This window comes from Seriola lalandi, unplaced genomic scaffold (assembly GCF_002814215.2).
Source record: "Seriola lalandi dorsalis isolate HSWRI2012SDOR001 ecotype SW California unplaced genomic scaffold, Sedor1 jcf7180002054362, whole genome shotgun sequence".
In the NCBI taxonomy this organism is placed as follows: domain Eukaryota; kingdom Metazoa; phylum Chordata; class Actinopteri; order Carangiformes; family Carangidae; genus Seriola; species Seriola lalandi.
The window spans coordinates 237,424-248,279 of NW_019524915.1; the positions used below are offsets into that span (position 1 = coordinate 237,424).

At 41.9% G+C, this 10,856-nt stretch overlaps 1 protein-coding gene across 3 annotated transcripts in view; it reads left to right on the top strand.

Annotated features, from left to right (window-relative positions):
* LOC111656659 (RNA binding protein fox-1 homolog 3-like) overlaps positions 1-10,856 on the top strand; it is a 332,987-nt gene that overhangs the window by 203,889 nt on the left and 118,242 nt on the right. For all 3 annotated transcript variants that reach the window (XM_087174563.1, XM_087174562.1, XM_087174564.1), the window contains exon 5: positions 4,960-5,069. In XM_087174563.1, coding sequence (XP_087030689.1) covers positions 4,960-5,069 — 110 coding nt within the window. The remainder of the gene's footprint in view (positions 1-4,959; positions 5,070-10,856) is intronic.

Genomic DNA, 10,856 nt, shown 5'->3' on the forward strand with positions numbered 1-10,856 from the left:
CACCCGGTCTCAGAGCCTGAATTATTAAAAGTGTTGTTTTCCCTTATTGCATTGCAGCAATGTGCCTCGTTGCTAGAAATGAGCCGCACATTCTGGAGTTTGAATGCTTAAAGCGACCCACCTCCAACAGCAGCGCCGGGGGAGGAGCATGCGGTTGGAGGCTCGCACGCACACACACACACACACACACTCACACACACAGACGTATCTAAATAACCACCTTTAATATTGACACCACTCTCACACTCATGTGGTTTTAATCTTTTTCTTTTATAAAGTAAATATCAAGCAGGCTGTGAACAGACAGATTTGTGAACTGGATCTGACTCTATTATTTATTATACTCCCAGGGGTGCAACTAACAATTATTTCCATTGGCCAATAATCAATAAGTCTATTAAATTGTGAAAAATGCCAATCACAATTTCCTAAAGCCTACAGCAATGCCATCATCATCATCATCATCATCATAATCATCATTATCATCATCATCATTTTTCAGTCCCAGCCCCAAACATATTCTGTTTACTGTCAAATTAGTGAAAGATATTTGATATTTTTTGTTTTTAAAATTGTTATCAAAACTCATCATTTCAGATTAGTTTTATTCTTATATATTATTTTCTTCCAAATAACTACATCTCTAACAGCCATAAAGGTTGTTGGGTTTGTTTTTTACACCAACTCAGATCAGCTGTAACTGTTTTATGGATTGTTATAAAAAAAATTAAAAAAAAAAACTTAAAAAAATATATATACTGGCCACACTGTGAAAAAGATTTCTCATCTTATCAGGTTGTAGTTTAGTCTCTTAAATTTAGATTTTCCTTAAACAAATCTGCCGTCTAGTTCATCTCTAAGGAACATCAAACTGTTTCTGAAATCAGGTCCAGTCTTCTCCTCTTCACCTGCAGCGATCTCCTTGATTCTTGTTTCAGGACGCCACGTCTCATCTATAGAAAACTACTGGAAGCAGGTCAAACTGTTCTCATTGAACCGGCAGATTACTTTTTTTCACTTGTTTTAAGGAAGGAAGGACACAAATATGGACAGAGATGACTTCATGAGATCAAGAGTTTTGCAGTGCAATCAATGCATGATACAGATGTGATGCATCTTCTTGATTTACACACAGTTGGTGATGTAATAGTTATAATAAATGCTGCACTTTGCGCCTGAACTGATTCTAATTGAACAAGTTCTCGTTTATGTTTGCGTCTTTTCTAAAAGTTTGAAAAACGGTGAAGTTTAAGGTTGAATCTTGGCACTTAAAATAATTTATAAGCATTAAATCCTGAAATATTGGTAACGGCATCAGCCTTGAAATCTATGTTGGCCAAACTCCCCATGTACGTCTACACTGACATAAAAAAAAAAGCTGCTCTGACTTGCAGCCAAAAGAAAATTGAGCCAGACTCAACAAGGCATCACTCACTTAATAAAACAATAGCCTCTCCATCCATTCTTCAGGTATTGTTGTTAAAATAACTTGAAGCCTGTAGGTAAATGTTTTATTCTGAAATTCAAGTTTCCAAAAATAGTCAAAGTTGTAGATAATGCAAAGTGAACTGCAGGTTGCATTCCCCCACCCCTCCCTGTAAGCCACACACACCCACACACACACACACACCAACGCACACTTTAATCACACAGTTAATAATTAATCAGAGGTTGGGCTCAATACTGTCGATTCTGCAGATGAGAGAACACCCAACTGCTGAGAAGGGCCCTAAAAAAATAAAATAAAATAAAATAAATAAAGATGATAAAAAGTTCATCATGAACCAATAAGCAGCATGTCATCAGTTTAGGTTTGATTTTATCCAATGGAGGAGGAGAAACACAGATGCTGCAGTGGCTCAAACACGCAGAGTTGAATCCATTTCTATAACCAAAAATAAAATAATGAATAAATAAAAAGCCACTGTCTCTGCAGCTCCACAGAGGTAGAGACAGGGAAATGAAGCTGTCTCTTCTACGTGACATTTTCCACATGCAAATATGAATAAATGTGATTATTGTGCTCTCTTCACTGCATGTAAACACCATGAACACCATAACAAACTCATTACAGAAGAATAGGTCAGGGATGTGTCTTTGTTTGTCCACTGTGTTGTCCAACAGTATAAAAAAAAAAGAAGAAAAAACCACCCCGCACATTGATTTTAATGAACTGCACTGCTCTGGAATTGATCATAACAAACACCAATGATCGCTTTCTTCCATTTATTTATTCCCAGTGATGCATTAAATATTTGCCAATGCTGTTTCTTTATTAGCCTCTCTGTAGTCCCTCTGCATGCTCTGTGTGTTCCCAGTGTTGCAGCAGAAAGCGGAGTGTTTACCCAGCTGTAATTACAACATGCACAATGACCTCATTCTGCTGTGTCAGTCGCGGTAATGTATAGCCCTTGATCTTAAACTGCAAAGAAAAATGGTATGCACTTATTTTCAATATGCTGACTACATTCCCGGCATTTTTTAGACATGGCCGTGACGGCAGATCAGAATTTGATATAAGCACCGGTGCTCCTATTCATCTGACAAGGTCTCTCCGCCTTAATATGCATTCAATAATGTGAAATGATATTAGCTGTAGCAGCTCATTGACTGTGCACTCGGGGTCTCACGGTGTCTCTCCGTCTCTGTCTGTATCATGCTCTTTATCTGTTCCTCTCTCTCTCTCTCTCTCTCTCTCTCTCTCTCTCTCTCACACACACACACACAGAAGAAATGGAAAAAAAAAGGGGGGGTTGAACCGCAGATAGCAACAGCAGCAGAGCAATCACACCGAAGAAATGCCCCCCACGCCTGGCCCATTAATAACAGTAATACGCACACCGCGCCCAGGCCAGCACTGCCGAAAGCGCCACTGACACTTTAATGGGCATTTTTTACTTTTGTTTTTAAATAATGCATGTGCTGCTTGTCAGCACTGCTTCACTCCACCCCTGGTGTGCCTTTGCAGCGTTCCTTTGTGCAGAAATTACAATGGGGACCTGTGTTTTCTGTGCTTGCTCCATAAGCTGCATTCATCACATACATGGGGACGTCAGTGTGCAGTACATCACCCTCTCGGGGACGCGTGTGTGGGCACGCATGCACGTGTGTTTGTGTTTGTGGAGGCCGCTCATTGGCGCCGAGCTAATTAAAGGGTGTCTTTGAGAGGATGAACTGCGTGCTGAGGCGGCGCCGGACAAGACTTATACGGGAGGGCTGATGCGATACCTTTCACAGGAGGCTGGACGTTATGTCACAGTTGTCGTGTGTCCGTCAAGCGTCATGCTACTGTTACATTTATTTAAAGCCTCACAGAGCCGGAGTGCAACTGGAACTCCTGGGTTCTGATCCACTATAAATCCAGTCCAATAAAATGATTGCACAGTATGTCATGTGGTTCACTCCACACACACACACACACACACACACACACACACACATATATATATATATATATGTGTGTGTGTGTGTGTGTATATGTGTGTGTTCATTTAATATTTATGTTTTTAGCATTTCCCGCAAACCTCAGGACTTTTGTAGGTTAAAGGTCCTCTGAAGGCAGCTGAGTGGAGAGCTGTGAGAGTGGGCAGGGAGGGCCAAAAAGCTAAGATGTTTCTTTTTTAGATTTTTTAGAGATTACAGGGAAAATATTGGAAAAGTAACTTTAAAAGAAGAGGATCAGTGGATACAGTCGCCGGGCAGAAACCAAGGAACAAACCAACCAAAGTTAAACATAGAAAAATCTTGATAAAACAAATCATGACGGATCAACAGTTTTGCAGTTTTGATGATGTAATGATTCTCAGTCAAATCTGGTCAGTTATTTCTTTATTCCTGTATTTTTGAACTTGATTATATATGCACTCATCGTCAAGTGAAGGATTGCTTTGTGTTGTGGACTAACCTCCTGCTTCCTGTTGCTGTTTTTGTGTAAAGTCGCTGTTTTGCTTGTGTACCTGCTGTAAACGGAGAACATTATGGCTTTATTTGCATCGTGATCACACACTCGCCACAGCTTCTAATCTGTTCTGGAGCCGACCCAAGGACGCGTTTACGTGCAGCAAGAGCTTCGTGGGAGATGTAGTATTTTCGAAGCCGACAAATACTTGAAACTGTAGTATCAAGTTACACAAGTTACGACAAGTTACAGACAAAAACATAAAGCATTAGTAAAATTATAAGTTAATCACAATGGCAGCATCACTTGCTTGGGTTAAATGGGGGGAGGGGGGATGCTGCCTTTGGGATGGCTCTCAATCTCGGGAAAACTGCAAATAATGTAATCCTCTCCGCCTCAACATTCCTCCTGTGTAAACACTTTTAAGATCCTAATATCGGCGCAGAAGCAGTTGCTTGTCTTGTAACAGGAGTGCGTTAAAAAAAAAAAAAAAAAAAGAGAGAGAACAATAAAATGTTATCATGTTACATTTTTACAATGTTTGTGCCTCTGTAAAGCTGCTTTACTATCACTCAGACTAATTTTAACTTTTTTGATGGTAAACTCTGAAGTGTCACTTGTTTTTGGGATGTGTGCAAAAAAAAAAAAAAAAGGGAGCGCTTCTACAACGCGAACGCTTTTAATGTGACGACGAAGCGGTTACAGACACTTGGTGTTACTCTCCGTCCTCTCACTTCATACTACAGTTTTGTTATTTTACTGTTGTTAGATCAGCTTCACTCAGTTGTGCAACTTTATTGATTCTTGACAGGCTACCTATCCGTATTCGTCATTACATGTAAGGTCAATAAACCTCCGAAATCAATATTTATAACAATCGATGCTGCATTCTCTATTATTTCTCTTCCTGTGCAATGATTTCCTTTGATTGAATTTGCCTTTTTTTTTTGTTTTTTTTTTTGTTCAGCGTAGTGTCTGGCTGCTGGAGTGCATGCACTTGCCCCTTGCTGCTTCCTGTCCGTTTCAATGACGCCTGGCTGTGTTTCTCTGTGTCCCTGCAGGAAACACGTTGTGTAAGTCAGGAAGCATCGCTGTCTTCGGGAACGTGGTATACAGCGGACTGCTGAACGATCACCTCTGGCATTTGGGAGTGCCCCTCTTTACAAGACTGGTAAGAGCAGCAGGCCCCTCTGTGCACACTTACCTCCATTTTGTCGGAAGAGTTTCATGCAGTTGGGTTGAACCCAAACAGGCTTCAGGTGCTGAATTCCCCCAAGTCCCTAATGGGCTGCTTTTGATGCCTGCTCTGTTGACATGTGTTGGTTTAAGTTATACTCAGGATGTGACAGTCGTCTGCTGTGGATGTAAGACTAGGGAAGCTCATCATATCTTAGCATCTTGTTTCATATCAGACTTTTTAAAAGGTTTTCTGTGCTCTCTGAAGGCTCGAGCTTCAGGTAGGGAAGTCCCATGTGAGGCATAACAAAGATGTGTCTCCGCAAGCCCTAAAACACAGGTGAAGCCGTTCTGTGTATGGACTCATATTTCCCCCGTTGAGGCTGGCCTGGTGTCTGGTTTCCACTGAAAAAAAGGTCAACCAAATAATTCATGAAATGTAGTGTTATGGCAACAGCTTGAAAAAATGACAAGGTTTTAATTAAGAGCTGGGGTTAAATGAAGCTCTGTGTTCAGAGTGGATGATAAATGTCTGTCTTTAGTTTGTTTTACACTGACTCTCACTGGTGCCAGGATGTGAGATTCTAGTGAACGCCTAGTGAAACCACAAGGATCGCGGAGCAGTTTTCCTAAAGAAAAAAGAAATTCAGCACAGCACTTTTTCTTCCTGTTAATTACCCTCTTTCGAAGCGGGTCGCAAGTTTTCATCAATGTTTATTATTGATGAAATCTGTCGTTGTAGCTGTCATTTATGAGTCGGGAATTACTGTTGATTGGTGCACAAGGGTTGCATATAATTGGGTTACATTAAATAGATAATTCAGCTGATCTCATAAATGTCTAATGTGAAGGCTTGTTTGATTATCAATTAATGTCAAACGGAGATGCAAGAGAGGCTGTTAGAATTCCATTTGGGTTTGCTTGTGTTCCAGTGAAATATATATATATACTATATATATATATATTTGATATAATACACTGTATGTGTTAATGAATTCAAAGTAAAACTCAAGCGTGCATGCACTGACACACATTATACACTGTAGCCAATAAACAAGTCTTTGAAAGATCTAACAAATGATTAAGACATCAAACATGACAGGCGGCAAAGATTTCAGTTAAACAGAAATTGTACATGTCCACCTGTTCTCATGAAGAGCACGCAGAAACAAAACTGATATTTTCATGGTTCAAAAGTCAGTTCACTGCAGCGTTTTGAAAACATGGTATTTAATAGTTCTTTGGAATTATTGACATAGAAACAAATCTCAGTCTCTAAGGGCTTTGTCTTACCCTGATGATGTCATAGTGATGTAATCAGGGTTATGTCATCATGTTTTAACAGAAAGCCTGCATTACAATCAGGACATTTAAATATGAGGGCGATATACTGCAACTTATTTTCAGACAGGTCCCAGTATTTCTACAGCAGGATGACGCCAACATGTCAACAAATACAAAGGGTTAATATGAAGGTGTGCATGAACACATGGATCACACACACACACACACACACGTTTCTCATGTTGGGAAAACAGCTAACAACCGCTGTCATCGCGTTTACATCCTCTGCGCCCCACATTGGACCGCTGAGTAACGGCTGAGCTCGCAGGCTGCAGCAGGCGCTCGTCAGAGTGGAAGGTGCGACGTCCCGCTGTGGCGGAAAGGTGTGGCCTCGTGTAGCACTCGGCGTGCCTGCTGCCGTCACAACAGGTCCGCCCGGCAGTGGTATCAGCATGACATGCAGCAAGCCTTCACATCCCCAACACACAACCCCTAATTACCGCACAGCCCTGCCAGTTTGCAGCCCTGGGCCAGTATTGCCTGCTCAATGCCGAGATGTAAACACTGCATTATTAACACTGCATACAGTCTGCGCACACGGCTATGTTTAATACACTCCACGTATGTCTGCACGGAGGCGTTACTTTAGTGGGATTCTTTACGTGGAGCCATATGATAGATTTATTGTTTTACACACAGTGAGCTCCAAAATCAGCAGATGGGCGATTTGCTGCGTATAGTGTAATGTATGCTTACAAATGATGTTTAATGATGTCTTCCAGGGCCGGGAAGCAAAACATTACCGTTTTCAAGGCTAAATATGCAGGCTATGTCAGAAAGCTGGAGTTAAATCAAATAAGGAACATCGTGTATTTTTTCTTGTTATTTTATGCATATTTATCGGCTGTCAGGATGGTTTTGATGGTATAGCACAATTTCCCATCATGAAGGTCTAAATGCCCCTTCACACTATTAGAATTAAACAGTCTGGAGGAGGACATGTGGATCTTTTATGTATTTATTTGTCTCATTGGCTTTAAAGCGGTCACATTTGAATATGTTGACTCTAAAAATACTTGAATAAGCCAATTAAACTCACAGTGTATAAAACTCCCCCAGGTGCCTAAAACTGTTCAGTATAAGTAAGAATAATAATAAGACGTGACTTTAGTCCTATATTTAGCTATAGCTCTGGCTGTGACATGAAAACCAGAGGTCACATAACTAATAAAGCTAACATGCAACATGCAGATGAGTTACAGCCACTAGTCACTCATATACTTTACTATATTTTAAAGGTCCCATATAGTATAGAGGTAGATGTCCATGTGTTGTTTGATTATAGATCAGGTCTAGGTTCTATATTAATACTGTGAAAGTGTCAAAGCCTCAGTCCACAGAGAAATGCACACAGCCTGTATTCAGAAACTGAGCCTTAAAACCAGCTGTCAGGACTTCTGTGACTTTGTGATGTCACAACAAAGCAGTCACCGCTCTCATTCATGTCCGAAGCCCCGCCCACCTGGACCCACCATCCAGCCTTGCAGGATTCGGTTTCTCTGAGTGTTTACCTGAAATCTGCCATATTTTTATTCAATCACTCAAAAAACAGTCAGCCAATCAGAAGAGAGGCTCAGAGCCTCTCTTCTGATTGGCTCGCTGACCATGTTTTTACTAGAGCTCCAGAGAGAAGTCTGAGAGAGGAGATGTAAAACTACACTGAGATGGTTTTTGGTTCTTAAAACCACAACTACATCTTCTTATGGATCAACACAGGAAGTGTGAAATATGGGACCTTCAATACTTAAATATATTTGTGCTAGCAAGTATTTAGCAGCAGCAATTTATACAACTCCCTGTCACCAATAGAATAAAAGTAAAAAGAAAAGCAACATGAAAAACTAACTTCATTAACACAAAAAAACTGTTAATAAGTGAAAAAGCGTACAGAGATTTTTACTTCCTCTTCTTTCAGTGCTCGTAGTTCAAACAAGTGTCACTCTGCACAGCCTTATTCCCATGATGAGCTGTATTTAGCATTGAAATGTCAATACCTACCTGTGGCGCTGACGAAGGCAGATAAAACGAGCGTAGCTGTGGATCCTTGTCAGCGAGTTGTAAAACGGGTCACTCCATAAAGTGAAGTGTGTGATTAAAGAAAACTAACCTGGGAGACTCAGGCCGGAGCTGCATCTCCGCCTGTCTTCAGCCAACCAGCCGGGTCTCTCACCAGCTGAGGCCAGACAGCGAAGGGCCGAGCGTTTGATGAATGAGGACGAAAGGCCAAATTAGCCATAACTATAGCCCACAACCCCACGGGGGAGTTGGAGGGGTTGAGAGTGAGAACTCAGGGGAAGTGCGGCTCATTCTCTCCTCTGGAGTCTTTCTAATGACGAGATCTGAGTGTAGCTTGACAGAGGATGCTCCGTGAGTAGCAGTTCACTACAGAACAGAGGTGAGATCATCATGAAATATTAAGACAACAGATTTCGAGTCAGTGAGGGTCTGAGGCAAACGGACATTTTAGGCAGAACCAGCTCTGTGTGAGGCCTTCACTTCCTCATCTCTTTGAAAGCTCTATCTTTATAATGGATGGCAGAGTCTCCAGGGAGTGTCTAGACTATGGTGGGAAATCTAAATGGTCGGAAAAGCCACTCGCATCCTTGGTAAGCGGTGTGGAGCACGGGAGAAATGCAGCTCAGGAAGGAGACGGGAAGCAGGGAGGACTAGGTCTGCACCCTGAGCAACGCCATCTTAACCCCAACTGCATTTTTCATCTCTAATTGAAGGAGATTCCTAGAAAGGAGACATGGGGATTATATAAATTTGAAATGCCCTCAAATTCTTATTTTCTTATACCTTTTTTCCTAATCCCTCCAACCCCAAGTGCCCTTAGCTTCAGTCCATGATGCTCTCTGTCTCTATCCACATCACCCCCGCCTGTCTGCTGCTTCCCCTCGGTCTCTCCCTCTTTTTTTTTTTTTTGCCTCCACCCTTTTTCTTTTCCTCCCTCTCTCCCCCTCAGTTATTTATGAGCAGGACTTGAAATAGACTTCAGTATTTGATAAAAGCGTGATCCTTAATCCGAGTTGCCTGAGAAGTGCATTTCATTTTTATTTCCCATCAGAGATTGATGTAGGAATGGGGCGGTTACCCACTCTGTGATTGCTAATGTAAATCCATTGGGTTCTGGTGGACATGTAAGAAAGATATGGGGGACTTGTATGTGCATGGTAATGCCACCAATAAGAGATTGTGTGTGTGCAAAAGTAATGGAAAGGCTGGATTGTGAAGTGATGGAGATGTAAGGAACGATGCATCTCTTGATTTATCCAAAGTGCAGTTCAGTCCTGAAATAAAGCGTTCATCTAAAACGTCACAATATTTGCAAAATCACTAATTACCATTCTTTTTCCTTCCAGTCAGCTGTTTCATTTTTCAGCGTGTTCTCGTGTGCCTTTCTGAAGGAGGTAGAAAAATAAAATAGGTGATAAATTTAAGATGACAGTTGCGTCATGTGAACGAGGCCCCTTGTGTGTCAGTTCGCTCAAAGCCAGCTGCAAATTTAACTCGGCCTCCTCATGTGGCAATTACTGGTGGGGTAACATAACCTGAATCTATCTGCTCTGTTCATTACGGCAATGTTCTCTATAGCTGGCAAATGTTCTTTAGGATCCTACAGCAAATTAGCTCATCCCCCAGGACGTCTTTTGTTTTATTGGATGATCCAGCACTAGAGGATGCCGCAAAACCACTAGAGCTCTCCACAGCCTGCCCCGGCTGCCACAGGGTTAATATTTAAAAGCGCGAGCTCCCAGTCATGTATTGATGATATGTTTTGAAAATTGCTGAGGCAGGCTCATTGTTACAGTGCTGTCTAGAAGATAGCCAAGCCCCCCCCCCTACACACACACACACACACTCCCTCTCCTCCACCCTCCCTTTCTCCCCTCCCCCTTTACAGCCGCCAGATGGAAAACACACTAAAGCATGTAATGTAATATAGCTTGGCACACAAAGGTGTTTCACACCAACTTCATCTGGCCTCTGATCTGCCACAAAAAGGGTTTTTATCAAACACACTGCTGGTCACCAACCTATGAGTTTTGCTCGCTTGCACTTGGGGGGGAAAAAAAGAAAACGCAAATGCACTGACACACACATGAAGACGGCGAAGCTCAGCAGCTAAAAGTAGAAAACAAGTGGAAAATAGGCTGTGCCTCCCAATTGCCTGTGGCATACTTTAAGGTTTTCTCTGAGATCCCCCAATTTTTTTTTTTTTTTTTCTTCAGCGTTGTCTTCTTCTTCTCTTCAATGAAGTAAAACTGCCACAACTTCAGTGCAACGTATCAGTCACAGACAGTGAAAAGAAGAAAGAGGAACGATCTGTTAGTCCTCCACTATCACCAGCATCATCATCAACACACTCTCCCCCCTCCCTCCCCCGCAGAGCTCTCCACCACGACTCCCAGCTTCCTGCCTCCCCCCCTCTTCCTCC